The sequence below is a fragment of the Podarcis raffonei genome, chromosome 13, assembly GCF_027172205.1.
Source record: "Podarcis raffonei isolate rPodRaf1 chromosome 13, rPodRaf1.pri, whole genome shotgun sequence".
In the NCBI taxonomy this organism is placed as follows: Eukaryota; Metazoa; Chordata; class Lepidosauria; order Squamata; family Lacertidae; genus Podarcis; species Podarcis raffonei.
The window spans coordinates 42430446-42458104 of NC_070614.1; the positions used below are offsets into that span (position 1 = coordinate 42430446).

General features: G+C 42.8%; 2 protein-coding genes and 3 non-coding genes across 5 annotated transcripts; 3 read left to right on the forward strand and 2 right to left on the reverse strand.

Moving 5' to 3' along the window:
- Window positions 1-651: 651 nt before the first annotated feature.
- LOC128399883 (uncharacterized) lies at window positions 652-19307 on the reverse strand. The gene is made up of 3 exons (XM_053361716.1): window positions 19186-19307; window positions 15043-16238; window positions 652-913 (listed from the first exon to the last, which is right to left on the reverse strand). The coding sequence occupies exon 2, from the start codon at window positions 16225-16227 to the stop codon at window positions 15196-15198; it is 1032 nt and encodes a 343-aa protein (XP_053217691.1). The 5' UTR covers window positions 16228-16238; window positions 19186-19307; the 3' UTR covers window positions 652-913; window positions 15043-15195.
- On the reverse strand, window positions 933-4109 carry LOC128399884 (uncharacterized). The gene is made up of 2 exons (XM_053361718.1): window positions 3904-4109; window positions 933-2096 (listed from the first exon to the last, which is right to left on the reverse strand). The coding sequence occupies exon 2, from the start codon at window positions 2083-2085 to the stop codon at window positions 1054-1056; it is 1032 nt and encodes a 343-aa protein (XP_053217693.1). The 5' UTR covers window positions 2086-2096; window positions 3904-4109; the 3' UTR covers window positions 933-1053.
- Window positions 19308-25608: 6301 nt separating the features above from the next.
- On the forward strand, window positions 25609-25686 carry LOC128401096 (small nucleolar RNA SNORD126). The gene has a single exon (XR_008327443.1). It is a non-coding gene; the product is annotated as a small nucleolar RNA SNORD126 (small nucleolar RNA).
- A 333-nt stretch (window positions 25687-26019) lies between these two features.
- LOC128401095 (small nucleolar RNA SNORD126) lies at window positions 26020-26097 on the forward strand. Its single transcript, XR_008327442.1, has one exon. It is a non-coding gene; the product is annotated as a small nucleolar RNA SNORD126 (small nucleolar RNA).
- Window positions 26098-27375: 1278 nt separating this feature from the next.
- LOC128401090 (small nucleolar RNA SNORA79) lies at window positions 27376-27521 on the forward strand. The gene has a single exon (XR_008327437.1). It is a non-coding gene; the product is annotated as a small nucleolar RNA SNORA79 (small nucleolar RNA).
- The last annotated feature ends 138 nt before the right edge of the window (window positions 27522-27659 follow it).

The window sequence follows — 27659 nt, forward strand, 5'->3', positions numbered from 1 at the left end:
GAGCTCAGGTAGGTTCATATGGGAAGGGGAGGTCCTTGAGGTACTGAGATTCTGAACCACGTAAGTCAAAACCAGCATTTGAATTGGGGCTAGTAATCAGTCGGCAGCCAGAGAAAAGAAAACATTTCCTTTCTAGAAACTCTAGGACAGGGAGGGGGCGGGGCTAAAAGGGCTATTGCTTTTTAGCTATAAGGGCACATTCACCCTTAGGCAGCCTCCCAGGACCAGTATGTCATTGGTGAGTGACCCAAAGTGGCTGTGGTCACCTCACACTCTCATGCCTGTGAACACAGGACACATGCATAAATCTCTCTGACCACCTGAACACTGTGTCTGATCTTTAGACTGGTTTTGCTGCTGCCGAATTCGGGGGATTTTTTATTTGGTTGGGAAGGCGACATAAAAATGTGCTTGTGGTGCTGGATCAGGCCCCTGGACCCATCTCTGAACGAAGCCAACCCCCCAAATTGGAGCCAGCTAACAACTATGATGAAAAAAAGTGAGGGTCTCTGACGGCACACCAGCATGAAATTGTACACAGAGCTCCCCACTTCCTCAATACACTCTGGAAAAAGGAAGAAGGTATTTGTGTCTTCTGGGAAATATATGTTGAAAATCATTTTGTACACAAGTGTGAAAAGCATACAGAACACATTTTTAAACCACTGATTATTCATTTTATTTAATTTGTAGAACAGTGGGACAGATTCCAGAGTGCAGCAGGTACAAATTAAGATGAAGGCACAAATTTGACAAAGTGATTCATAGGCACCAGCCTATTTAGATAGGCTTATCTAAAAGGCATTAAGCTTGGATCACCTGCATCATGCACAAACTAGGATATGCTTTTCTAACTAGCCTAGCAGGATGTGTATGTCCATATGAGAGTATATAATAGTAATCATTAATCTCACTTTGTGTTTAGCTTATGCATGCAGCTAACTCCCCATTACAAGAGCTCTAGATTGTCTAAATATTAGCCCATAGTAATCAATTAAATGTTATAAAAGAAAGGAAGCTTTGAAGATGCCTTTTGGCCTAACACTTTTCTTTTCACTTATTGGAAGGTGGCAAAGGAATATCTGTAGGTGGAGTAGAATCATTCGTAAATTTCATATCACGGCAGAACAAGACCGCTTCCTTGCCCAAACCCAGCTGGTATTGCCATATGTACATCTTCTGATTGGGCTGCAGGGTCAAATTAATAGCTTCTTCGATCTCAGTGGCTTCATTCCAGTCTTCCTGCTCTGTGTTGACACTGTTCCCACCATACTCAGCAGTGAGAGAGAACTGGTACTTGGCAATGGCCTCAGTGAGTGCGCCTGCCTGATATGAGGAAGTCATGGAAATCTTCCAGTTGTGCTCCACACTGCTCATCTTCTGCTTGGTGTATCCCACTTTCTTAGTGATCTTCTTATTCCATACAATGGGAGTGTTGGAGTCATTGAAGATGGTCTTGATAGCTTCCCACTTACCATAAGATGGGCCTTGGGTAATAGCCATTCCTCCAGGGAGCATGTTCACAACATCACTATGGAAGGAGTATGTAACAGCATCCACATTTTCATGGAAGTCGGTGCATCTATAGTACTGGACCCCCCATTCATCATGGGGTTTTACAAAGTAATAGTAATCCTTGATGCCCCAGTAATAGAGACCATCCTTGCAAGTTGGGTGAAGTGTGTATTCAACTGCATCTGTATCTTCATGCATATTACTGACCCGACGGTAAACACCTCTTTTCTGGAAAATGATATAGAAGTATCCAAAGGCTGAGAGGTAATGGTCCCCTCCACGGCAGTTGGGATGGAGGCTGTATACTATAGCATCCGAGTCTGTATTCATGTTGCTGACACGGCGATAGTTGTCTCCTTTGATGATGTAGAATAGGTCATCCTCATGGGCTAAGTAATGATCTCCTCCCATGCAGGAACTGTGCAGGCTAAACACTACTAGGTCTTTGCCCTCATTGAAATTGGTGGACCTCATGTAGCAGCCCAGGTCTGAGCGGACAATGTAGTAATATTCATCTACCCCACAGAAATCAACCCCTGTGGCTTTGTTCTTAGGGACTATCTCTGGCATGGTGCTTGATTCTAGGAAAAGAAAGCAATGTATTCAGTAAGGTTTCACAAATTGATCATTCATTTACTCTTTGTAATTACTTTATTATTATATTATTTTTAATAATGAAAGATTTAACAGAATTTGCTGACCTCTTGGAAAACAGTCTCATTGCTTTAACACAATATACCTGCCAGTGCCAAATATAATGCCAAAGGTAAATGATTACTAATTAATTGTGATGTGCTTTGAAAGACGAACCAAACATCTTCTGCTTGTCAAGACATATTTCTCTATCTATTTCTCTCTCCATTTGATAGGAGACCAACCCACCCCTTCCAAGGAATATAAATTGCGTTTAACAGGCTGATCACTATTAAAAGCAGTTTGCCTTGTGATTTTAGGGAATGGCTGTTTGGGAAACGAAAGATCCAGATTTTGCAGAAAATCGATGCTTGTTTGAAGGCTCAGTGTGGCTAAAACACCTATATCCATCACTGCTGTGCTTGCTCACAAAGAGAAGCTCTTTGCACCTCTTCCTTGTTCAGAACATATTAAAGAGGGGGCCTTCAATACTGAAGCCCCATTAAATGGAGAGGCTGAGCCAGTGGATTTTGAGGGGATATTTACCGAGACCTTTTGTGGGCACCATACGAGGGCACCCAGGCACTCATGAGTGCCATGCTGGTAACTGCTGTTTTAATTAATTCCTATCTCAGCTGTGCTGGGAAGAGACTGCCTAACAGCTCAGAATATCTTGGAAAGAGGAGCAAAATCTCATTGTGTGAATAAACTGACACCATCCTTTCACCCATACAGCACTGGAAGGGGCAGATAAACTTACTTGCCTACCCTCAACCTCAGTACAGGAACTGCAGCCATAGTATTATAGTACCAGACTGTTGAGGTTCAGAGCTAGGAGAGGATGGAAGTACACATCTATGGGGGCTGTGGGGAAAGAGAAGAGATTTCCCAATTCTTTATTGATTCAGGAATCTCTTCCTCACCCTACACAAGAAGGGTTGGTAGTCTGATCAGCCACTAAACCCCACCATTTGGGTGTTTTTGATTCAGGAATATAAAAATAGGGGCATAACAGAAGTTTATAAGATTATGCGTGACACTAAAGAAGTGGCTATTCCTCTCTCCCTCTTCTGCTGCCATAACTCTAGAGCTCAAGAGGTCCTATTAAAATAGCCTGACAGCAGAGTCAGTGATAGGCAAAAGAACATACATTTCCACACAATGCAAAACTCCCTTATGAAATAAATTTTCACAAAGCATTGAGATAGCCATTGTCTCCTGGTGACTCATGAAGCCCTACTCATTGCTATTCAGAAACACTCAGTGGCGAACACTCTTGTCACACTTCCTCAGAGATGGCACCCGGGAGGGGCCGCCCCCCTTCCTCCGCCACTGGGGAAGGCTCCATGTCACTTCAATATCACACAGGGAATATCATTGGCACTCAATAATTATAAAAAAGTAGTTAAACTACAGGTCCACAAAGAAGCACCACTTGGAACACCCTGGGATTTTGCTTCAGTTGTGCTGAGAGAGATTCTGCTTGAATATGCATTAATGTCATTTTTAGATTCAAGGTTTTTTGCTAGAATACATGGTCTGTTTTAGTAGACTGGTTGTTGGATTATTAAAAGGAACTTCATTTAACTTGTACTGTTATTGCTGAAATAAAAACCTTAGAGTTTATGATTATATCCTTTATAATTATAAAGAGGTAGTTAGAGTGCAGGTCCACAAAAAAGTACTCTCTCCCTTATGCCCCAAATTCTAAAGTAGTTTCTCTCCGCTCCTGCCCAGTATCCCTCCAAGACTTACCGGTATTCGTGGTATTCACACAGAAAGTTTTGTAGTAGGTGGCAACTGCTTCTCTTGGTGGAGAATGAGGGACATGTATGAACAGTTGCTGTTTATATAGGATGGAAGAGGCTATGGGTTAATGAGAAACTACACACCGCTCCACCTACATTGGAACTAAAAGACACATTTATTGATTCTTTTCAGATGATAAACGAAGATAACAGTCACAAGAAAACCCTCCCACTCCCCTTCTCAGAGTGCAGAGTCTCCCAGGAACAAAAATATAGCATTAGCGGAACTTAGAATATATACCATTTTCTAGTGTTGTGGTCAAACAAATGAATCGTTCCATGATATTCCATGTGATGCTGGTGGACAGAAAGCATGTTCAGTGGATTGTGCATATTCAATAAAATCAAACCATTTCGTAAGAAAAGAAGATTCTTCCCCCCTCGGTACGATATTCTTGTTGTACTACAGTTAGTTTTTCCATAAGGGTTGAATCCCAGGTCTGTAAAATCCATGCATAAAAGAGATCTGAATTAAGTGCTCTCCTCCCAAAGCTTTGGCTAATTAAACAATCTGTAGCCTTTTAAAATGGGGTGGGTATTTCTTTTGTTTGTTGGTATGTCATGTTTGTTTTTTGTTTTTTATAAAGTGAACTGTCCTGTGATCTTAGGATGAAGGGTGATACAGAGTTTTAATAAATAATAATAATACCTGAATGCATTTTTACACATGTATGCTGTTGCCATATTTGGAATACAGTGGTACCTCGGGTTACAGACGCTTCAGGTTACAGACTCCGCTAACCCAGAAATAGTACCTCGGGTTAAGAACTTTGCTTCAGGATGAGAACAGAAATTGCGCAGTAGTGGCGCAGCGGCAGCGGGCACCCCATTAGCGGGAAGTGGTGCTTCAGGTTAAGAACAGTTTCAGGTTAAGAACAGACCTACAGAACAAATTAAGTTCTTAACCCGAAGTACCACTGTACTTAGTTCTCAACCCCTCATCTCACATAGAGGATATTGGGGGACATAATGAAGTAATCTTGCCATTAATTGTATTAAGTTTGAATGGATGCATGTACCAGTGCTGTAGAACTTTCAGCGAATTTTATTAGGTTCAAACTGATGTTGAACAAAAAGGAGGACTTTTTGCAAGGGACAACTGAAAAGCTATTTGAATCTGATGATTTGGAAGAGACCTAGGAGGCCATGGAGAAATGGATATGAAATAATCTAATACGGGTATGGATAAACTACTGTGAGTGTTGCCCTGGGCAAGATAAAGCAACTAACAAATTGACTTACCGTATTTTTCGCACCATAGGACGCACCGGACCATAGGGCGCGCCTAGTTTTGGGAGGCGGAAAACAAGAAAAAATTATTCTGAACCCCAAAAGCCAGAACAGCAAGAGGGATCTGGCTTCTGGGATACCGTGTGGCTGTTCTGGCTTCTGGGGTAACCGCGCCAAGGCTCTTCAGGGCAGCTGGATGAAGGCTCCCCCTGCCCAAAGAGGCTGCACAGGGCTAAAGCAGAAGCCAGGACAGACGCGTCGCTGAAGGGGTACTGCGCCATCTCTCTCTCTGTGCAACGCCCCTCCTTCACAGGAGAGGTGCTGCGCAGAGAGGGAGAAGGGGCAGCGCCCTTCAGCGAAGCTGGAGAAGGAACAGAAGAAGACCCTTCTGTTCCTCCTCGGGCTTCGCTGGACAGGCGCGTCGCTGCGAAGCGGGAGGAGGAACAGGAGACCCTTCTGTTCCTCCTCCGGCTTCGCTGGATAGGCGCATTGCTCAAGGGGCGCTGCGCCTTCTCTCTCTCTCTGCGCAGTGCCTCTCCTTCACAGGAGAGGCGCTGCGCAGAGAGGGAGAAGGTGCAGCGCCCTTCAGCGAAGCTGGAGAAGGAACAGAAGGAGACCCTTCTGTTCTTCCTCCGGCTTCCAGGACAGGCGCGTCGCTGCGAAGCCAAGGAGCCTGCATTTGCTCCATAGGACGCACACACATTTTCCCTTCATTTTTGGAGGGGAAAAGTGCGTCCTATACAGCGAAAAATACGGTATTTTGCATCTTCTGTTGCTTGTCCCTGAGAGATTTACTGGATGAACAATTTAATTGTTTTACGGCGGTCATCATGTAAACCTCATAGCCTTATATTGCCACCTTATTGTTTGGGGGCTTCCAGGCAGCATCTAGCTGACCATTGTGGACACAACTATAAATTGACCTTTGGTCTGGATCCAGCAAGGCTCTTTTTATGTCAACACCCAGAAGGTCAAATTAGAAAATGCTTGCTTAAAGTTGGTTTGTCATAAAATCAGTAAGGAGTTGCTGTAAGAACAATACAAACATTTGGGGTTTGCGAAAGTATTGCTATTTAGATATTGACCAACATGACTTACCTAATCTAATCTTGAGAGGGATTTCCATGGCCAGACCAGTGTGTTTGCTTCAGTGTGCATGAGTAATTAAGAATGTAATTTTAAAATTCAAACTTATTAAAAAGAACCATAGAATCATAGAATTGTAGAGTTGGAACTTTATTTATCTTGTATTGTTATTGTTGAAATAAAAACCTTAGACTAAGGCATAGATCATTGGGTCTCTCTGTCTCTCTCTCTCCACAATCCCTTCTCACAAATGATGAATGGTGGGCTGATCTGCCACTGAAAGACACAGTTATTTGATAATTTTGTAACAAAGGTCTAACATATTTGTGACTTTTGAATTCAGTAATAAAAACATGGACATTTTGGAAGTTTACAAGATTATGAATGGCACTGAAGAAGTGGATCTCTCTGTCTCTCTCCCATTCTCTGTCTTGCTCTGTGCAGGACATAAAGCTGAGTTGGGGGCTTCCCAGTAAACTCAATGGGGGAGCAAGATCTCTTCGAGTGTTAATGTTTTGTGTTCCCCCATCCTATGCTAAGGTTGTATATACAGTACAGCACAGTGTTCAGTACCCCTCAGTCCAAGGAAACTGAATCCTGGGTAAGCACAGGAATCACAGGAGTCTCTCCCCACTTTGGGATTGGGATGTGCAGAACATAGTTTTGATCTAAGCTTCCATTGTCCAGGAAGATCCCCAACTCTGTTTTCTCCCCACAACACCTCTGTAAGTTACCGTATTTTTTGCTCTATAAGACTCACTTTTTCCCTCCTAAAAAGTAAGGGGAAATGTGTGTGCGTCTTATGGAGCGAATGCAGGCTGCACAGCTATCCCAGAAGCCAGAACAGCAAGAGGGATTGCTGCTTTCACTGCACAGCGATCCCTCTTGCTGTTCTGGCTTCTGAGATTCAGAATATTTTTTTTCTTGTTTTCCTCCTCCAAAAACTAGGTGCGCCTTGTGGTCTGGTGCGTCTTATAGAGCGAAAAATACGGCAGGTTTCTCTGAGGTGCAAAGGAAAACCTGAACAGGCCCTGAAACATGATGACCACCACAAACATCACAAACACATGGCACCACTGTTAAAAGATCTCCACTGACCTTGCATCAGCTACGGGCTTGGTTCAAAGTTCTGGTACTTGTGTGCAAATCCCTGAATACTTTACGTCCAGGATACCTCAGAGATAGCCTGAGGTATCCCTGAGATCACTGGGGGAGCATGATTAGTGCTTCTCTATGGACCACAAGCATGTCTTGTGTCAACAAGGAGATGTGCCTTCAGTGGAACTTTCTGCCACAAGAAGCTAGGCAGACACTCTCTCTACTGAGTTTCAGAGGTCTGTTCAAAACTGTTCTTTTTCAGGAGGCTTTTGGATCCTGAATGCATCTCAGACGGTTAAAATGGTCAATGCCAGTGGTAGTTATTCTTTTCAGAGAGAGAGAGATTTTAAATTCTTTAGACTTTAAATTTTGGAAGTTTAAGTGATGTTTTAAGTTGTGCATATTGTACACTTAATTGTTACAGGCCACTTGAGACCTATGATGTGGAAAGTGGGATATAATTTTTTAATATAAAAAAATAAAAGCAATAGATAGAAATTGCACCGATTCAAAGAATCAGAAGCCAGGAGAAAAATGTATGTGTCTGGCATTCAAAAGCTAATAACATCAGTGGCAGGCAAGCCTAATGAGGAAGAGCATGACACAACCAGGGGCTACTACTAGAAAGGGCTCTTCTCTTGTTGCCACTCTCGGCACCTCCTTTGGAGGGGGCGCACAGAGAAGGGCTTCAAGGTGTGGGGGACCCCAAGGGCCCCCAAAATATGCTTTATATTTAACCAATAACCTCCCCTCCCGCACCACCTTTAAAAGGGTATCGGATGTCAACCAGCCAAAGGCCTGATTTAAGAGGAACACTATTGCCTGACTCCTAAGGCTGTATAATGAAGGCACCAGCTGAACACCCCTGGGGAGAGCATTCCACAAATGGGGAGCCACTACAGAGAAGGCCCATTCCCATCTGCCACCCTCCAGACCATTCGTGGACATGTTGAGCCTTTTTTTTAAAGAGATGGAATGAATTGTTGAGCTTCAATTTGTTGGCTCTCATTTAGTTCATTAGTTAGCTAGTTCATCAGCACATCCATTGCCTCATTAGTTAGTTAGTTCATCAGCACATCCATTGCCTCACCTGCAGATACAGAACTGTGATAATGATGATGTCTTTTGCATCTTCTGTTGCTTGACCCTGGCTTAAATTGGTCATCCAGTTAACCTTGTAGCCTTACCATATCAGTTATTGCCACTGTGTTGTTTTGGAGCTTCCAGGCAGCATCTAGCTGACCATTGTAGACACAACTATAAACTGACCTTTGGTCTGGATCCAGCAGAGCTCACTTTATGTTAACACCCACAAGGTCAAATTAGAACAGGCTTTTGAAAATGCTTGCTTAAAGTTGGTTTGTCATAAAATCCGTATGAAGTTTCTGTAAGAACAATATAAACATTTGGGGTTTGCAAAAGTATTCCTATTTAGATGTTGACCAACATGACTTACCTAATCTAATCTCAAGAGGGGGTTCCATGGCCAGACCAGTGTGTTTGTTTCAGTGTGCATGAGTAATTAAGAATGTAATTTAAAAATCTAAACTTATGAAAATCATCACTAACCAGTAACCACTTCTTCCAGTCCACCAATATACCATCGCCAGCTCTTCTCTCTGGTGCATGCTCCAGTCAGTTCTGCATTTCAAAACAACTTTCAGGCACACACAAATATTATATGAGCAATTCTTAAGAAATCCTTAAACCAGCATGCAAGAAAAGGAAACACAAAAATTGCTTCGCAACATTGCAAAATACTTGTTGATCTTGCAGGAAGAGCCTCTTTGTGAATCAGTCCACAGTCCCAAGAGCCAGAAACAACTCCCTTTGCTGCAGTAGGTTGCCTGGAGTTTCCATAGAATTCTTCCTCTTAAGTAAATCCAACAGTCCCGCCCACAGTTCCCAGTCTATTCTGCTTAATTCACACATTCAGTCTTCCTAGAACTCTCCTAGGGTTTGGGTCAGGACCTCCAAACTCATACTCCCAGTCCCAAAAGAGTTTCTGTTGCTTTCTCTCTGTGGTCCAGTCTACCCCATCTCTTGCCGCATATTCCAAATCCAAATCTTGCCACCAGACTTTACCTGCGGGCACTTTATGAAAAATTCCTTGACCATCCCTACCTTGGTGGCCAGAACCCTCCCTCCTTTGCCTGCTGATGGAGCTAACCAGGGGTCAGCAAACCTTTTTCAGCCGTGGGCCAGTCCACCGTCCCTCAGACCATGTGGTGGGCAGGACTATATTGGGGGGGGGGTGAACGAAGTCCTATGCCCTTCAAATAACCCAGAGATGCATTTTAAATAAAAGGACACCTTCTACTACTGTAAAAATGGGCTGATTCCCGGACCATCCGCGGGCTGGATTGAGAAGGCGATTGGGCCGGATACAGCCCCCAGGCCTTAGTTTGCCTACCCATCAGCTAAACAAAGGCAAGACCTTGGCTGCTGGGATCTGCTTGGCCCGCAACCTCCTTTTAAGAACTGAAGACATGACGGATGCTGCCAAAACTTTAAAAAACATGATTTATTCACATATTTACACAGGAATTTAGTTGGAGGGAGTCCATATAACAAGCCCCTAATAAACCCCAAGAGCAGTTCAGCACTGGAATCCAAGGAATCTCTCACAAAAATATTTCAGCCAGCCAGCACAGATCTTTCTGCCTCCCCCCCACCCCTTCTATTCTAGGCCTTATGCCAAAGCCGCCCCCCTCTTCCTGTGGCATCACACCCAGTGACCCTCACAACCTTCCAAATCCCCTGTCTCTGTCACAGCTGCCAGGTCGTTTTGCATGGGCTAATTCCTCCTATTTATTCTGTCCTATCCCAATAAGTCAAAATCCTACCATTTATTAATTTCTAGAGTTTAGGGGGTGGGTCCATGGCTAGCCCATTTTGTGTGCTTAAGGGTGCATGAGTAATTAAAAATATAATTAAAAACAAAAAGCTGAGTTCGGGGATTCTCTGAAAACTTAATGGGGGAGCAAGATCTCTTGGAATGTTGATGTTTTGAGTTCCCCCATCCTATGCTAAGGTTGTATATACAGTACACCACAGTGTTCAGTACACCTCAGTCCAATGTAATAAGAAAAAACAGCTCCTTTTCCCTTATGGGGTATCCAAGAGTCCTGAAGTGGGTTCCCCATTGGTGGGAGAAAATAACAGAGGCCAACCAGAGTATACTGAGAAGCAAAGCAGCTAGTAAGCCTGATCTTTATTAAACTGTTGCAACAGGGTCCCCACTCACCACACACAGGAGGGAGGAGAACCCTGAACAATGGAGCAGTCTTTAAAGAAACTTTAAAAACTGCACACCCTGTAGCCCAAGACCACCCCTCTAAAACATACATACATCACAGAAGGAGGCGGTCTACAGCAGAGGAGACCTGATAATGGTCATTGGTTGCATTACCTGGGCAGTCTGGCCATTGTTTTGTTGTGGTTAATACTTTAATTCCTGAATCCAGGACACAGGCTCACCCTATTCCTACACAAATACACCCTTAAGATAGGATTTGTAAGCAAAAATACACTCTGTAAGTTTCAGTTTGTCTGAGGCACAAAGGAAAATTTTTTTCCTAAGGTTAATCAGGGGCCATGTACGTATGTTGATTTCCATTAACTTCATTATTATATAAATAAGTACAAATCCTGATGTGCTTTCTATTTTGCATCACATGTTTTTTGGCCCCGGAAGATAATAGTTGAAAACACCATAAATATCAAGGAGAAGGGGGGTATGACTAGAATAATATTATGTCAAAGTATACAAGGTGGAGTAAAGGACCAAGATAAGGGAAATTAGAGACATAATAAGTGGAAACATATAATTATAAACGAGGTTTGAAAGAGGGCTAGAATTTGCTGAATTTGACGGAATAAAGAGGAACACAAAAAAGGGAGATGTGAGGAGGTCAGGAAAGAGGGATATGGAATCTTGAAATTTAAAAGTGGATTTTTCTTTTTTCCTTTTTCTTCTCTTTGTTAAGTGTGTATTTTTTTTGTTTTCTGTTTTCTGTTTTGTTATATGTGATGTTTTGATTCATGTGATTCTACAATTTCTATGTTTTGTAAAACCCTAATAAACATTTATTTAAAAAAAAAAAGAAAACACCATAAATATCAATCAAATGCAATTTAAAAATATGGAAAAATTAAAAGTGTTCATCTACCAACAATGCAATAAGGAAATCCTCAGCCGGCAGGATGTTCTGAGGCAGCAGGGGTCAATATTTCTTCCTCCCTTGTCCCTGATCTTCCTTCACCCGTTCTTCCCTGGTGGAAATGGGGGGAGGGAGGCTATTCTGAGGCACACCTCAGATGCCAAAATGTCTCAGGCCATGAAACATGATGACCACCGCAAACACCATGAACACATGGTATCACTGTTAAAAGACCTCCACTGACTTTGCCTCAGCCACGAGCTTGGTTCAGAGTTGTACTCAAGGTTCTTGTACTCGTGTCCTTGAATACTTTACATCCAGGATACCTCAGAGATAGCCTGAGGTATCCCTGAGGTCACTGGGGGAAGCATGGTTAATGCTTCTCTATGGACCACAAGCGTGTCTCGTGTCAACAAAGAGTTGTGCCTTCAGTGTTGTGGACTCAAATCTATGGAACTTCCTGCCACAAGAAGTTAGGCAGACACTCTCCCTACTGAGTTCAAGAGGTCTGGTCAAAACTGTTTTAATTCAGGAGGCCTTTGCATCCTGAATGCTTGTCAGAAGGTTAAAATAGTCACTGTGTGATGGAAAAGTTTGTTTGCTGGGCACGTTGGGTCACCAAGTATTTTCTTTTTCCTGCCAGCAAATAGTTAACGAAGAACAGCTTCTGATTGGCCGGGGTTCCAGGGGAGGCAGTTGAAAAGGAGAGGATTTTGTTTTGGGAGGAGAGACAGGTTTCAGGTTGGAGATAGAGAATTCTGGTTCTGAGTGACGTTAAACATACATACACTGAGGAGACCATCCATAGCGAGAGGACAGAGCCTCACAGCTTGGATAGGGAGACCAGGCTGAGGGTCTGGGGAAGATATCCAGACAGGAGTGTCCTGGGAGGGCTAAGTCTGAGCCAGGAGAGGCAGATCCTGTGGGAATTCAGGCTACCTGGGTGTCAGTTTGGCCAAAGTATTAAGCTGTGAAGGAAGTGGTATAGAGTTGAAAGCATTGTGTGGACAGGCGGAAGTCCCCCCAACCCCAGGTGACCCCTCAGTGGAATATTGACTCAAGACAATGTGCTATGAGAATAAAATTGACCACATCTTTATTACGTTTCAGATGTAGGGAGACCTTGGCTCAGGCATTGGGCGTTTATCCTTCCCAGTCCCCAGCCGGGGATCTGAGAGACATCTGGGTTATCCAGAATGTGTGGGGATTGGGCTGGCTCTGGAGAACATATGTTCAAGCAGAGAGCCTGCCCCTCGTTTTGCCGCCATTGCAGGGGAGAGCAATGACAACCTCTCTGCGTATGACCACTGCCTCCCCTCAAGACCCATTTAACGGGGAACCCCGGGAACACCACCGCAAGGGGGGCGTGGGTCACCGCTTCACGCACTCGCCTCCCATTTACGAAGATAGACTAAAGGATTCCGCCCAAGGCCTGAAACTGCCAAAGTTGTGATGTTTTACTAAAGGAAAGGCGAAAGCCGCCAATGCAGGAAAGTTCCTTTCCAGCCCTTCAACAGTGACCATGACATAGCAGCACCCACGTACCTGTTAAAGGTTAACCTGCAAAAGGAGGCTTAACTGAGGGAGGGCAGAAGTTCTGGAGCCAACTGACACTGCTTTGCAGGTAAGATTCACCTTCTGTTCTGTGGGCAGGGCGGTCCCTCCCCGTACCTGGCCGATCCTCTGGCAACGCCTCCCCAGATGAGATTGGGCGATTGGCTGACGTAGGCGGAGACCTCCAGGTATCCAGCCTGTATTATCTAAGTGACCGAAACTGATTTGAACATTTTGCCATCTCTTCTGGAAACCTGAATATTTATCTACCTGAAGTGAACCAACTGATGTTTAGTAACTGAAGTTTAAGAAGAGTTATGCCTAAAGTGTTATGTTTAAACCTGAGACATCTTATAGTTAAAGTAAATAAGTTAAATTCTACCTGAAAGAACTTGTTTCCCGACCCACTTTGTGTCATAAACTTCCTTTGTTTAATAAAACTTTTCTTGTTTGTTTGAGCAACTCCTGCCTGAGACTCTAAATCATTTTTACCTCATACATGTCCCCCACTAGATAATCTGAGGTAAATTGTAGAAATTCGTGTAACTGGTGTACCTTGAGGTGGTCACACTATATTTAATTGAGGGCTGGCCCAACGTGAGGTTGAGAAAGTGCTGTTGCGCTGTCGCTCACTGCTGGTGGTTGTTTTTCTTTACTGAGAGAGATATGTTTAATTCTTGAGGTTTTAAATTTTGGAAGTTAAAGTAATGTTCTAAATTGTGTACATGGTACATTTTATTGTTAAAGACAACCTGAGACCTGTGATGTGGAAAGTGGGATATTATTTCTTAAAATAAATAAATAAATAAATAAAAGGAATGCATAAAGATTGCATCCATTCAAAGAATCAGAAGCCTGGAGAAAAATGTATTTGCCTGTCATTCAAAAGCTAAGAACATCAGCGGTGGGCAAGCCTGACGAGGGAGAGCACTACACAACCAGGGGCTACCACTGGCAAGGCCTCCTCTCTTGCTGCCCCCCTCGGCACCTCTGCTGGAGGGGGCACACAGACAAGGGCTTCAAGTGATCACTGCAGAGCTCAGGTAGGTTGATATAAGAGGTCCTTGAGGTACTGAGATTCTGAACCACATGAGTCAAAACCAGCATTTGAATTAGGGCTAGTAATCAAATGGCAAATGGTAAAGAGAAATGTTCCTTCTTGTTCCTCTAGGACAGGGAGGGGATAGGGCTAAAAGAGCTATTGCTTTTAGCTATAAGGGCACATTCACCTTAGGCAGCCTCCCAGGACCAGTATGTCATTGGTGAGTGACCCAAAGTGGCTGTGGTCAACTCACACTCTCATGCCTGTGAACACAGGACACATGCATAAATCTCTCTGACCACCTGAACACTGTGTCTGATCTTTAGATTGGTTTTGCTGCTGCCGAATTAGGGGGATTCTGGGTTTGGTTGGGAAGGGGACATAAAAATGTGCTTGTGGTGCTGGATCAGGCCCCTGGACCCATCTCTGAACGAAGCCAACCCTCAAAATTGGTGCCAGCTAAAAACTATGATGTAAAAAAGTGAGGGTTTCTGACGGCACACCAGCATGAAATTGTAAACAGAGCTCCCCACTGCCTCAATACCCTCTGGAAAAAGCTTCTGGAAAAGGAAGAAGGTATTTGTGTCTTCTGGAAAATATATGTTGAAAATCATTTTGTACACAAGTGTGAAAAGCGCCACAGAACACATTTTTAAACCATTGATTATTCATTTTATTTTATTTGTATAACACTGGGACAGATTCCAGAGTTCAGCAGGTACAAATTAAGATGAAGGCACAAATTTGGCAAAGGGATTCATAGGCACCAGGGAAATAGTAGCTTATCTAAAAGGCATTCAGCTTGGGTCACCTGCATCATGCACATATTGGATATGCTTTTCTAACAGCAGCCTAGCAGGATATGTATGTCCATATGAAAGTATATAATATGTCTAGTAATCATTAACCTCACTTCGTGTTTAGCTTATGCATGTTTATATGCTACTCAGCTAACGCCCCCTTATGAGAGCTCTAGATTGTCTAAATATTAGCCCATAGTAATCAATTAAATGTTATAATAGAGAGGAAGCCTTTGAAGGTGCCTTTTGGCCTAACACTTTTCTTTTCACTTATTGGAAGGTGGCAAAGGAATATCTGTAGGTGGAGTAGAATCACTCGTAAATTTCATATCACGGCAGAACAAGACCGCTTCCTTGCCCAAACCCAGCTGGTATTGCCATATGTACATCTTCTCATTGGGCTGCAGGGTCAAATTAATAGCTTCTTCGATCTCAGTGGCTTCATTCCAGTCTTCCTGCTCTGTGTTGACACTCTTTCCACCATACTCAGCAGTGAGAGAGAACTGGTACTTGGCAATGGCCTCAGTGAGTGCACCTGACTCATATGATGCAGTCATGGAAACCTTCCAGTTGTGCTCCACACTGCTCATCTTCTGCTTGGTGTATCCCACTTTCTTGGTGATCTTCTTATTCCATACAATGGGAGTGTTGGAGTCATTGGAGATGGTCTTGATAGCTTCCCACTTACCATAAGCTGGGCCTCGGCTAACAGCCATTCCTCCAGGGAGCATGTTCACAACATCACTATGGAAGGAGTATGTAACAGCATCCAAATTTCCATTGAAGTTGGTGCATCTATAGTACTGGACCCCCCATTCATCATGGGGTTTTACAAAGTAATAGTAATCCTTGATGCCCCAGTAATAGAGACCATCCTTGCAAGCTGGGTGAAGTGTGTATTCAACTGCATCTGTATCTTCATGCATATTACTGACCCGACGGTAAACACCTCTTTTCTGGAAAATGATATAGAAGTATCCAAAGGCTGAGAGGTAATGGTCCCCTCCACGGCAGTTGGGATGGAGGCTGTATACTACAGAACCTAAGTCTTTATTCATGTTGCTGACACGGCGATAGTTGTCTCCTTTGATGATGTAGAATAGGTCATCCTCATGGGCTAAGTAGTGTTCTCCTCCTGTGCAGGAACTGTGCAGGCTAAACACTTCAAGGTCTTTGCCCTCATGGAAATTGGTGGATCTCATGTAGCAGCCCAGGTCTGAGCGGACAATGTAGTAATATTTATCTACCCCACAGAAATCAACCCCTGGGGCTTTGTTCTTAGGGACTATCTCTGGCATGGTGCTTGATTCTAGGAAAAGAAAGCAATGTATTCAGTAAGATTTCACAAATTGATCATTCATTTACTCTTTGTAATTACTTTATTATTATATTATTTTTGATAATGAAAGAATTAACAGAATTTGCAGACCTCTTGGGAAACAGTCTCATTGCTTATGATACTGTTATACCTGCCAGTGCCAAATATGATGCCAAAGGTAAATGATTACTAATTAATTGTGAGGTGCTTTGAAAGACAAACCAAACATCTTCTGCTTGTCAAGACATATTTCTCTATCTATTTCTCTCTCCATTTGATAGGAGACCAACCCACCCCTTCCAAGGAATATAAATTGTGTTTAACAGGCTGATCACTTTTAAAAGCAGTTTGCCTTGTGATTTTAGGGAATGGCTGTTTGGGAAATGAAAGATCCAGATTTTGCAGAAAATCAATACTTGTTTGAAGGCTCAGTGTGGCTAAAACACCGACATCCATCACTGCTGTGCTTGTTCACAAAGAGAAGCTCTTTGCACCTCTCCCTTGTTCAGAACATATTAAAGAGTGGGCCTTCAATACTGAAGCCCCATTAAATGGAGAGGCTGAGCCAGTTGATTTTGAGGGGATATTTACCGAGACCTTTTGTGAGCACCATACGAGGGCACCCAGGCACTCATGAGTGCCATGCTGGTAACTGCTGTTCGAATTAAATTTCCTATCTCAGTTTGATGGGAAGAGACTGCCTAACAGCTCAGAATATCTTGGAAAGAGGAGCAAAATCTCACTGTGTGAATAAACTGACACCATCCTTTCACCCACACCGCACTGGAAGGGGCAGAGAAACTTACTTGCATACCCTCAACCTCAGTACAGCAACTACAGCAATAGTACTATAGTGCCAGACTGATGAGGTTCAGAGCTAAGAGAGGATGGAAGTACACATCTATGGGGTCTGTGGGGGAAGAGAAGAGATTTCCCAATTTTTCCCCCCTCGTATTTTCTGGTGGCGTCTGATTTGTTCCTTCTAACACCAACGTGTCCAGGAGGTGCAGATTGTTAAGACTAGATGAGCATCCCTGCTTGGGATTGCCATGCTGTAAGATCTGCACCTCCTCCATGCAGACTGAAGGTTTAAGTATGTGTATAAATCATATTTCTTAAAGCTACGACAATCTCTACCATGTCTTCAATTTTCCAAAGGAGCACTGGGTGAGTCCCTGGAACACCTTGGGATCTTGCTACAGCTTGGCAGAGGAAATGAATATGCATGAATGTCATTTTTAAATTCAAACTCAGCTGCTGGAATACGTGGTTTGTTTTAGTAGAATGGTTGTTGTATTATTAAAAGGAACTTCATTTAACTTGTACTGTTATTGCTTAAATAAGAACCTTAGAGTGAGGTATAGATCCTGTGTTCTTGGGTCTCTTCCTCACTCTGCACAAGAAGGGCTGGTAGTCTGATCAGCCACTAAACTCCACCATTTGGGTGTTTTTGATTCAGGAATATAAAAACAGGGGCATAACAGAATTTTATAAGATTATGCATGACACTAAAGAAGTGGCTATTCCTCTCTCCTTCTTCTGGTGCCATAACTCTAGACGCATCCTCCACATGCGTCTGCGGCAGCACGATGGCGGTGCATGCCTGGGGGTGGCAGGGCGAGCCCCCTGAGGTGTGCGTTCTTGTCACACCTCCTCAGAGATGACACCTGGGGGGCCGCCCCCCCTTCCTCCGCCACTGGGGAAGGCTCCATGTCACTTCAATATCACATAGGGAATATCATTGGCACTCAATAATTATAAAGAAGTAGTTAGACTACAGGTCCACAAAGAAGCACCACCTGGAACACCCTGGGATTTTGCTTCAGTTGTGCAGAGATTCTGCTTGAATATGCATTAATGTCATTTTTAGATTCAAGGTTTTTTGCTAGAATACATGGTCTGTTTTAGTAGACTGGTTGTTGGATTATTAAAAGGAACTTCATTTAACTTGTACTGTTATTGCTGAAATAAAAACCTTAGAGTTTATGATTATATCTGTCAGGGGCTCAGGAGCAGAAGCACAGGGGAGAGAGGAAATGGAGAGCGAAGGGGAGGAATCCGAGGGGAGCGTAGGGGAGTATGACAGTGACCCGAGAGATTCCATGAGCTTCTCCAGCGAATCAGAAGATTCCCAGAAGGGGGCGCCGATGGTGAGGGCAAGGGGGGTCCCAGGGGGGACGCACCAGAAGCAGGGGGCCAGCGGGGACTCCCAAGGCAGCAGCGGGGGATCAGGACCAGCACCCCCACCAGAGCGCAGTGGGGGGGAAGAGTCACATGTGTCAGGGCCAGCCTCTCCTCCAGCAGGGAGAGAAGATGAGTCAGGGCTGACCACGCCCCCATCGGAAAGTGGGGAAACGGAGGGGAGGTCAGTTCCAGCTAGCCTCCCCAAAGGAGGGAGTAGTGACAGCAGTGTAACGGTCAGAAGGAAGGTGGGAGGCTGGGCGCGCGTGCCAAGTTCAAATGTACAGGCGCGCGGGACAGCAGGAAACCCGGATTGGGAGCCAGGTCCTAAAGCCCGACGGAGGGAGGGGGAAGAGTCAGGGGACTCAGCGTCAGAGGAGTCTAGGAAGGGAGAGACCCCGAAGGGCAGGCGGACCCAGAGGAGGAAAGAACAAAGGAGGAGGTGGAGCAAGGCTAGAATCTTAAACTGGTGTCAGGGGGGAGGAGATTCAGATGGAGCTTCGGCGGTCTAGGGTTTGAGACGTAGTGCTGCACGCTGCGGCTGTGGAAGTGAAACTGAACTTCAATAAAGACTTTTATACTAAACAACGAAGCAGTGTTGGTCCTTGGTGAGCTGGGACCTCGGGCGGCTCTTACAATATCCTTTATAAAAAGAGGTAGTTAGAGTGCAGGTCCACAAAAAAGTGCTCTCTCCCTTATGCCCCAAATTCTAAAGTAGTTTCTCTCCCCTCCTGCCCAGTATCCCTCCAAGACTTACCGGTATTCGTGGTATTCACACAGAAAGTTTTGTAGTAGGTGGCAGCTGCTTCTCTTGGTGGAGAATGAGGGACATGTATGAACAGTTGCTGTTTATATAGGATGGAAGAGGCTATGGGTTAATGAGAAACTACACACCGCTCCACCTACATTGGAACTAAAAGACACATTTATTGATTCTTTTCAGATGATAAACGAAGATAACAGTCACAAGAAAACCCTCCCACTCCCCTTCTCAGAGTGCAGAGTCTTCCAGGAACAAAAATATAGCATTAGCGGAACTTAGAATATATACCATTTTCTAGTGTTGTGGTCAAACAAATGAATCGTTCCATGATATTCCATGTGATGCTGGTGGACAGAAAGCATGTTCAGTGGATTGTGCATATTCAATAAAATCAAACCATTTCGTAAGAAAAGAAGATTCTTCCCCCCTCGGTACGATATTCTTGTTGTACTGCAGTTAGTGTTTCCATAAGGGTTTAATCCCAGGTCTGTAAAATCCATGCATAAAAGAGATCTGAATTAAGTGCTCTGCTCCCAAACCTTTGGCTAATTAAACAATCTGTAGCCTTTTAAAATGGGGTGGGTATTTCTTTTGTTTGTTGGTATGTCATGTTTGTTTTTTGTTTTTTATAAAGTGAACTGTCCTGTGATCTTAGGATGAAGGGTGATACAGAGTTTTAATAAATAATAATAATACCTGAATGCATTTTTACACATGTATGCTGTTGCCATATTTGGAATACAGTGGTACCTTGGGATACAGACGCTTCAGGTTACAGACTCCACTAACCCAGAAATAGTACCTCGGGTTAAGAACTTTGCTTCAGGATGAGAACAGAAATTGCGCAGTAGTGGCACAGCGGCAGTGGGCACCCCATTAGCGGGAAGTGGTGCTTCAGGTTAAGAACAGTTTCAGGTTAAGAACAGACCTACAGAACAAATTAAGTTCTTAACCCGAAGTACCACTGTACTTAGTTCTCAACCCCTCATCTCACATAGAGGATATTGGGGGACATAATGAAGTAATCTTGCCATTAATTGTATTAAGTTTGAATGGATGCATGTACCAGTGCTGTAGAACTTTCAGCGAATTTTATTAGGTTCAAACTGATGTTGAACAAAAAGGAGGACTTTTTGCAAGGGACAACTGAAATGCTATTTGAATCTGATGATTTGGAAGAGACCTAGGAGGCCATGGAGAAATGGATATGAAATAATCTAATACGGGTATGGATAAACTGCTGTGAGTGTTGCCCTGGGCAAGATAAAGCAACTAACAAATTGACTTATTTTGCATCTTCTGTTGCTCGTCCCTGAGAGATTTACTGGATGAACAATTTAATTGTTTTACGGTGGTCATCATGTAAACCTCATAGCCTTATATTGCCACCTTATTGTTTGGGGGCTTCCAGGCAGCATCTAGCTGACCATTGTGGACACAACTATAAATTGACCTGCGGTCTGGATCCAGCAAGGCTCTTTTTATGTCAACACCCAGAAGGTCAAATTAGAAAATGCTTGCTTAAAGTTGGTTTGTCATAAAATCAGTAAGGAGTTGCTGTAAGAACAATACAAACATTTGGGGTTTGTGAAAGTATTGCTTTTTAGATATTGACCAACATGACTTACCTAATCTAATCTTGAGAGGGATTTCCATGGCCAGACCAGTGAGTGTGCTTGAGTGTGCATGACTAATTAAGAATGTAATTTTAAAATTCAAACTTATTAAAAAGAACCATAGAATCATAGAATCGGAGAGTTGGAACTTTATTTATCTTGTATTGTTATTGTTGAAATAAAAACCTTAGACTAAGGCATAGATCCTTGGGTCTCTCTGTCTCTCTCTCTCCACAATCCCTTCTCACAAATGATGAATGGTGGGCTGATCTGCCACTGAAAGACACAGTTATTTGATAATTTTGTAACAAAAGTGTAACATGTTTGTGACTTTTGAATTCAGTAATTAAAAAATGGACATTTACAAGATTATGAATGGCACTGAAGAAGTGGATCTCTCTTTCTCTCTCTCATTCTCTGGCCTTTGGATCCTGAATGCATCTCAGACGGTTAAAATGGTCAATGCCAGTGGTAGTTATTCTTTTCAGAGAGAGAGAGATTTTAAATTCTTTAGACTTTAAATTTTGGAAGTTTAAGCGATGTTTTAAGTTGTGTATATTGTACACTTAATTGTTACAGGCCACTTGAGACCTATGATGTGGAAAGTGGGATATAATTTTTTAATATAAAAAAATAAAAGCAATAGATAGAAATTGCACCGATTCAAAGAATCAGAAGCCAGGAGAAAAATGTATGTGCCTGGCATTCAAAAGCTAATAACATCAGTGGCGGGCAAGGCTAATGAGGAAGAGCATGACACAACCAGGGGCTACTACTTGAAAGGGCTCTTCTCTTGTTGCCACTCTCGGCACCTCCTTTGGAGGGGGCGCACAGAGAAGGGCTTCAAGGTGTGGGGGACCCCAAGGGCCCCCAAAATATGCTTTATATTTAACCAATAACCTCCCCTCCCACACCACCTTTAAAAGGGTATCGGATGTCAACCAGCCAAAGGCCTGATTTAAGAGGAACACTATTGCCTGACTCCTAAGGCTGTATAATGAAGGCACCAGCTGAACACCCCTGGGGAGAGCATTCCACAAATGGGGAGCCACTACAGAAAAGGCCCATTCCCATCTGCCACCCTCCAGAGCATTTGTGGACATGTTGAGCCTTTTTTTTTTTAAGAGATGGAACGAATTGTTGAGCTTCAATTTGTTGGCTCTCATTTAGTTCATTAGTTAGGAAAGACAAGGCTCAGCACATCCATTGCCTCACCTGCAGATATAGAACTGTGATAATGATTATGTATTTCACATCTTCTGTTGCTTGACCCTGGCTTAAATTGGTCATCCAGTTAACCTTGTAGCCTTATCATTTCAGTTATTGCCACTACGTTGTTTTGGGGGCTTCCAGGCAGCATCTAGCTGACCATTGTGGACACAACTATAAATTGGCCTTTGTCTGTCTGGATCCAGCAGGGCTCTTTTTATGTCAACACCCAGAAGGTCAAATTCGAAAATGCTTGCTTAAAGTTGGTTTGTCATAAAATCATTAAGGAGTTGCTGTAGGAACAATACAAACATTTGGGGTTTGCAAAAGTATTGCTATTTAGTATTGCTATTTATTGACCATCATGACTTATCTAATCTAATCTCAAGAGATTGTTGAATTGTGTGGTCTGAAAAGCTTCTACATGTGGTAACTAGTCCTTGAATGCATCAGAATGCTTTATTTTGAAATGTGCACAAACACTAGAACTGGAACAACATTTTTGTCTTAGACACTAAAAAGAAGCAATGAAGCAACACCACATATAAGACTGACACATAGAACTCATAGTTTGCGTTAGTCCATGCCTAGGCCCTTACTTCATAAGAAAACAATAATTAAATGAATTCATTTGAAACAACATTTGTAAGTAAGTCAGTTTTCCAGAACAGTATGGAGTTGCTGTAAGAACAATACAAACATTTGGGGTATTAATATTTAGATATTTGAGAACATGACTTATCTAAACTAATCTTGAGACATTATTGAATTGTGTGGTTTGAAAAGTTTCTAGATGTGGCAACCAGTCCTTGACTGCATCAGGATGCTATATTTTGAAATGTACACAAACACCAGAACTAGAACAACATTTTGTCTTAGATCTCTGCCCCTTCTTTCCTTGTCCTAAAAAAACCACCCCAACCCAGACTGAAACTCTGAATAAATTAATTTCAAATACTATCTAACAGGCTCTTATATTATGATCTATGCTGTGCTAAGCTGTTTAGAATAAAGGCAGTGTGGAAATTTAACAGTAAATACAAATAAAAATGATTTCTATTAATCTAAGAATAGCATGAAAAGTGGTGTTAAGATTTTTTTTTGTCTTTCTGGGAAACTACCGCAGGCACCCACATAGCTATGATTGCAGCTGTGTACAAAAAAAAGCAGATTCCAGCTACTAGGTTAACGGTTAACCCTTAGAGTGCTGATGGAAAGTAATCATTCTTTACAATCTGTATCCTTCTTGGGTTGAATGATGCAGCGAAGCCAAGGAAAGGCCTTATTAGCGCCACCTACTTGCAACAGTAAGATCACGACTCGTTCACAGTCTTTCAGTGTCACAAAAGCGCCTAGTCTCTCGAGAGATGATTGGCTTGCCTTCTCAGCCAATGCCAAGGCGGTCTGCCAGTATTTCCTGGCCCGCCTACCTTCTTCCTCTGCCTTGCGGTTCTTTGGCGCTGGGTTAAGCATTTGTCGTTTGTGCTATCGAATCCATTCTTAATCGCAGGTTAGTTCTTGCCATCCGTTCTTGTAATGCCTTTGGAAAGAGTCACGGTGCGGGTGGGGGTTGGGCTGCTAGATTTTTGTTTTCAGATCGTTTGCACCCCACTCTAGCATTAGTGCTCGTGCGTATGCTCTTCACTGATTTCAGTGGGGCTTGCTTCCAAAGCAGCATGCTACTGTCCGATTACTGCGCCATTGAAAGCGCTTTCGGTGCCGAGTATTTCCCCGTGAAAAAGAACCTAGTAGAAATCAAGGCTTGCTCTTCTGTTCCCTTCCGGAGAGAGCACGTGTTCGTTTTTTTAATTGCATCGGTGTGATACGAAATGAAATGCGGGCTACGTGTTGAAGACGAAGCTTTTAAGGTTTGGTCCGGGGGTGGAAACTGGGCACGCTCGCTCCGAAGTAGTTTTCTTCTGGCCCATTGAGTTGGTAATGAGGAGGGGGGAAAACTTCACGGTGGGTCTTTTCAGGGGGGCAAGATATCTAGCAAAGTTTACTACACTAGGAAGCTTAATGCCATGTTTGGGTCCTATTGATGGGTGGTGTGAAAATGGTTTTAGTACAAAAATAGAATAAAAATAAGTGTGGGTTTGCTTAGGCCTGTTGTGAAGATGCTGCATTATAAACAATTCCCCAGAAATAGCAAAAAGAAGTCAAAGGTTCTTAAGGCCTGGTAGGAGAAAAGGCAGTTAAATCTCTGGCCTTAGAAGGCAGTATTTCTTAAGCCTTTTTGTAGTCTTGTGTTCTTCCTCCACTTTACATTAATGACTTAATTGGAGCCAACCCTCTCGAAATGAGAGTTGAGGCTTGCTTGTGTGCTCCCTTAATGCTCTCACCGTCTCTCTTGCTTTCTACAGCCTGCGGAGAAATGGATCATCAAAGCAGTGCTTCTGGAATGCACTCACTTGTCCGTGCATTTGGGTAAGCCTTTTGTGAAGGGGAGTTCTTGTGCCTCTGGTTTTGCACTGTGAAAGTATGTGTTTAATGCATTTATATATCACTGCATTTTCCAAGGAGCTTATATGCTGTTCTCCCTGCCCCACTTTATCCTCGCAGCAACCCTATGAGGTTAGGCTGAGAGAGAGTAACCTTCATGGCAGAGTGGAGATTTGAACCCTTGCAACTCCATGGTTTGGTAGGACGTATGCAGTCCTAGGGATCTTTTATGCAAGTGTATTCTGTAAATATTACTTACTAAATTTGCATATCACCCTTCATTTGTAGATCTCAGGGTGGTTCGCAACATAAAAATACAAGCTAAAAACACAAAATGCATACATAATAAGGACAAAGAAAAATCAGCAACTATCTTCAGAGGCAGCCCTGCATATAAATAAGAATGGCAAATTGAACTTGCTTGTAGTACACATTTGTTTCCAGCATTTGCTGTGTACAAATGCCTGCGCATATAATAACAATGTGGTGAAAGGCTGAGAGGCACATAAAGATGATGTGGATTACTTTCATTTAAAAGTACAGAATGGTAAAATGGAGAGGTTGGTTCAAGGGTGTTTTTTTTTGTATTTTGAATAGAAGTTCTATGATGAAAAAATTGAATGTGTTAGTCTCATACCTAAAAGGGGAAAAAAAGGAATAAACCCATTAGTTATGATGCTAAAAACCTCTAGCCTCATTAGACTTGGCCTGATTGTTAATAGCACATGTTTCTGCTGGAGAAGGGTAGTTATTAATTTGCCCATGCTCTGCCTAACAGCTTCCATTTTTCTGCTTCTCAGTATAGTCATTGAATTGTGTGCACATATTGCTAAGAAGAGGACAATATGATGATACATTGCCCATATCTGCAACTTTTAGGCTGACAAAAGTTATGTTCAGTTCATAATTGTTTTCTTTCATAGAGCATGGGTTTTGAGAAGCAGCAAATATTTCTTCAGAAGAGTTCTTTGAAGGGAACCGTTGCAGTCAGAGATGGGCTGAACAAATTCAGGAAATTCCTAGGATTTCTGGAAGTCATGGAGTTTGGTCCATTTGGTGATAATGAGAAAAAGGTATGATCTTGGTTTCTCTTGAAGTAAGAATTTGAAGTATCTTGGCTGCTAAGTAGGAAATGGCAAGAGACTTGGGGAGGCTGTTATGATGAACTGCATGTTCTGTCCGTGTTTCACCTGATTAACCCTGATTATGCACATGCTCTGAGCGGATCTCTCCTTGGCACAAGTGATATTTCTATTAAAATGCTGATGAGTGTATGTCTGCTTAAGGATATTGTTGCCAGACACATGCAAACAGTAATAAAAACTAGTGGTTGTATTTCAGAGAGCATGTGTTTGGAGGAAAATGAACACCAAATACGTCTCCTGAAGAGTTGCATAGAGTGAACAGCTGTAATACAAAATGGACTGAACAAACACTGAAAATACTAGGATTTATGGAAGTCGGAATTGATACTGAGGAAAAAGGTATGACCTTGGTTTCTCTTGAAGTAAGAAATTGAGGTATCTTGGTTGCTAAGTAGGAGATGGCAAGAGACTTGGGGAGCCTGTTATGATGAACTGCATGTTCTGTCCGTGTTTCACCTGATTAACCCTGATTATGCACATGCTCTGAGCAGATCTCTCCTTGGCACAAGCGATATTTCCATAAAAATGCTGATGAGTGTATGTTTTCTTTTTGTTAAGGCTTGATGTTGTTTAGATAACAGAAACAGTATAGTAACCTATTGCAACAATACCTGAATGACTTGTTTATCTTATAAAATATATGCCATTCTTGTTTTTATAGGGTCAATTAAATGTATTTATCTATGCATATATGTGATGAACTCAAGAGTTACTTCCCCCAAAGTGTTAGGCATACTTCTCTAAAAATGGTTAAGATGGTCATTTATTTGGACCAATTAGATTAAATCTGATAGCAAGCTTTTAGTTGCTGATTTCTTCCTCAAACTGGAAGTTGTACCAGGTCATGGCCCTTAGCTCTTCTCACTTCCCCAAAACTTCCTAAATTTCTGCTGAGCAGAAGCAAGAAGACCAAGGGATGTAAGGAAAAAAGCATTTACGTTTTGGCTGGTGTTTGGTTCGTAGTGACTTATTTTCCTGCAGGGAGGAGGGGATCCTCATATGGGTTGTCCCTCCCACTCCACCAGACAGGAATGTGCAAAACTGAGTTCTTCCTATCTTGTGATGGGAGGGCGAACCCTCCAGTTTCCTGTGTAGGTCAGGTGACAGTGGTCTTCTCTCACCCTCTTATGAAGAGAGGTTGGGGGGTTTGCTTGATTTTGCACTGCTATAGACTGGGGGGACACACGACATCCAGTCAATAGAAATTAGACAGTGGAATAAAATTTAAATTGCTTTGTATGGAGACATGACCCATTCAGTAGAGAGGGGAGCAAGAACCAGTCAGATCTAAAGAAGGATGCTTGCTAATAAATAGCTGCCACTCTTTTCTTTTATAGGGCAAATGATTCTAAAGAGATGAAACAGCAACGGTGCACATTCCCCATCCTGAGCCTCTACAAAATGTAAGGACTGAAGCTTTTTCTCTCGCCACTTAGCAGAAGACATTTGCATCCATACCACTGATTACTGTCTTGTAAGAAGTTGCTGTTTATATAGTAGAATTTATCTTTCATAGTATGAAATCTAATGGGCAGGATCCAAACAAACTATACAGTGTCAGTGCCTCTAAAGCACCTTTGGCCCTCCAGATGTTTTCAGACTCCAGCCTGCATGACCAGCTGCTAGGGACTATGGGAGTTACAGTCCAACATCCTCAGGAGGGCAACAGATTCTTTAAAAGGAGTGGATCATCAAAATAATAGTGGAAATTTGAAGTATAAATAGGGGTGGGTGGAGCAGGGGTTGGTAAGTGTGCTCAAAATGTAAATGCATGATGACTGTTCCTCTTGCTGTCGCAAGCCGTAGACGGTGAGATTTTGTGTCATCAAATATTAAAGCTGGCCTTTCTTCACTCAATGTGCCTTTGGATGGGTTGGCTGTCTGTTGGCACTATTGAATTTTGCGGGGCCAGACATTCGGAAAAATGCAAACGTGAAGCTTTAAATCATGAGCCAGCAAGCCAAAAGGAGTGTTTTTTTAATGGAATAACTGAACTGTGATTGCCTAGCTTTTTAACAGGAAGGTTGAATTTACATTTCTAAATGTTTAAATCATT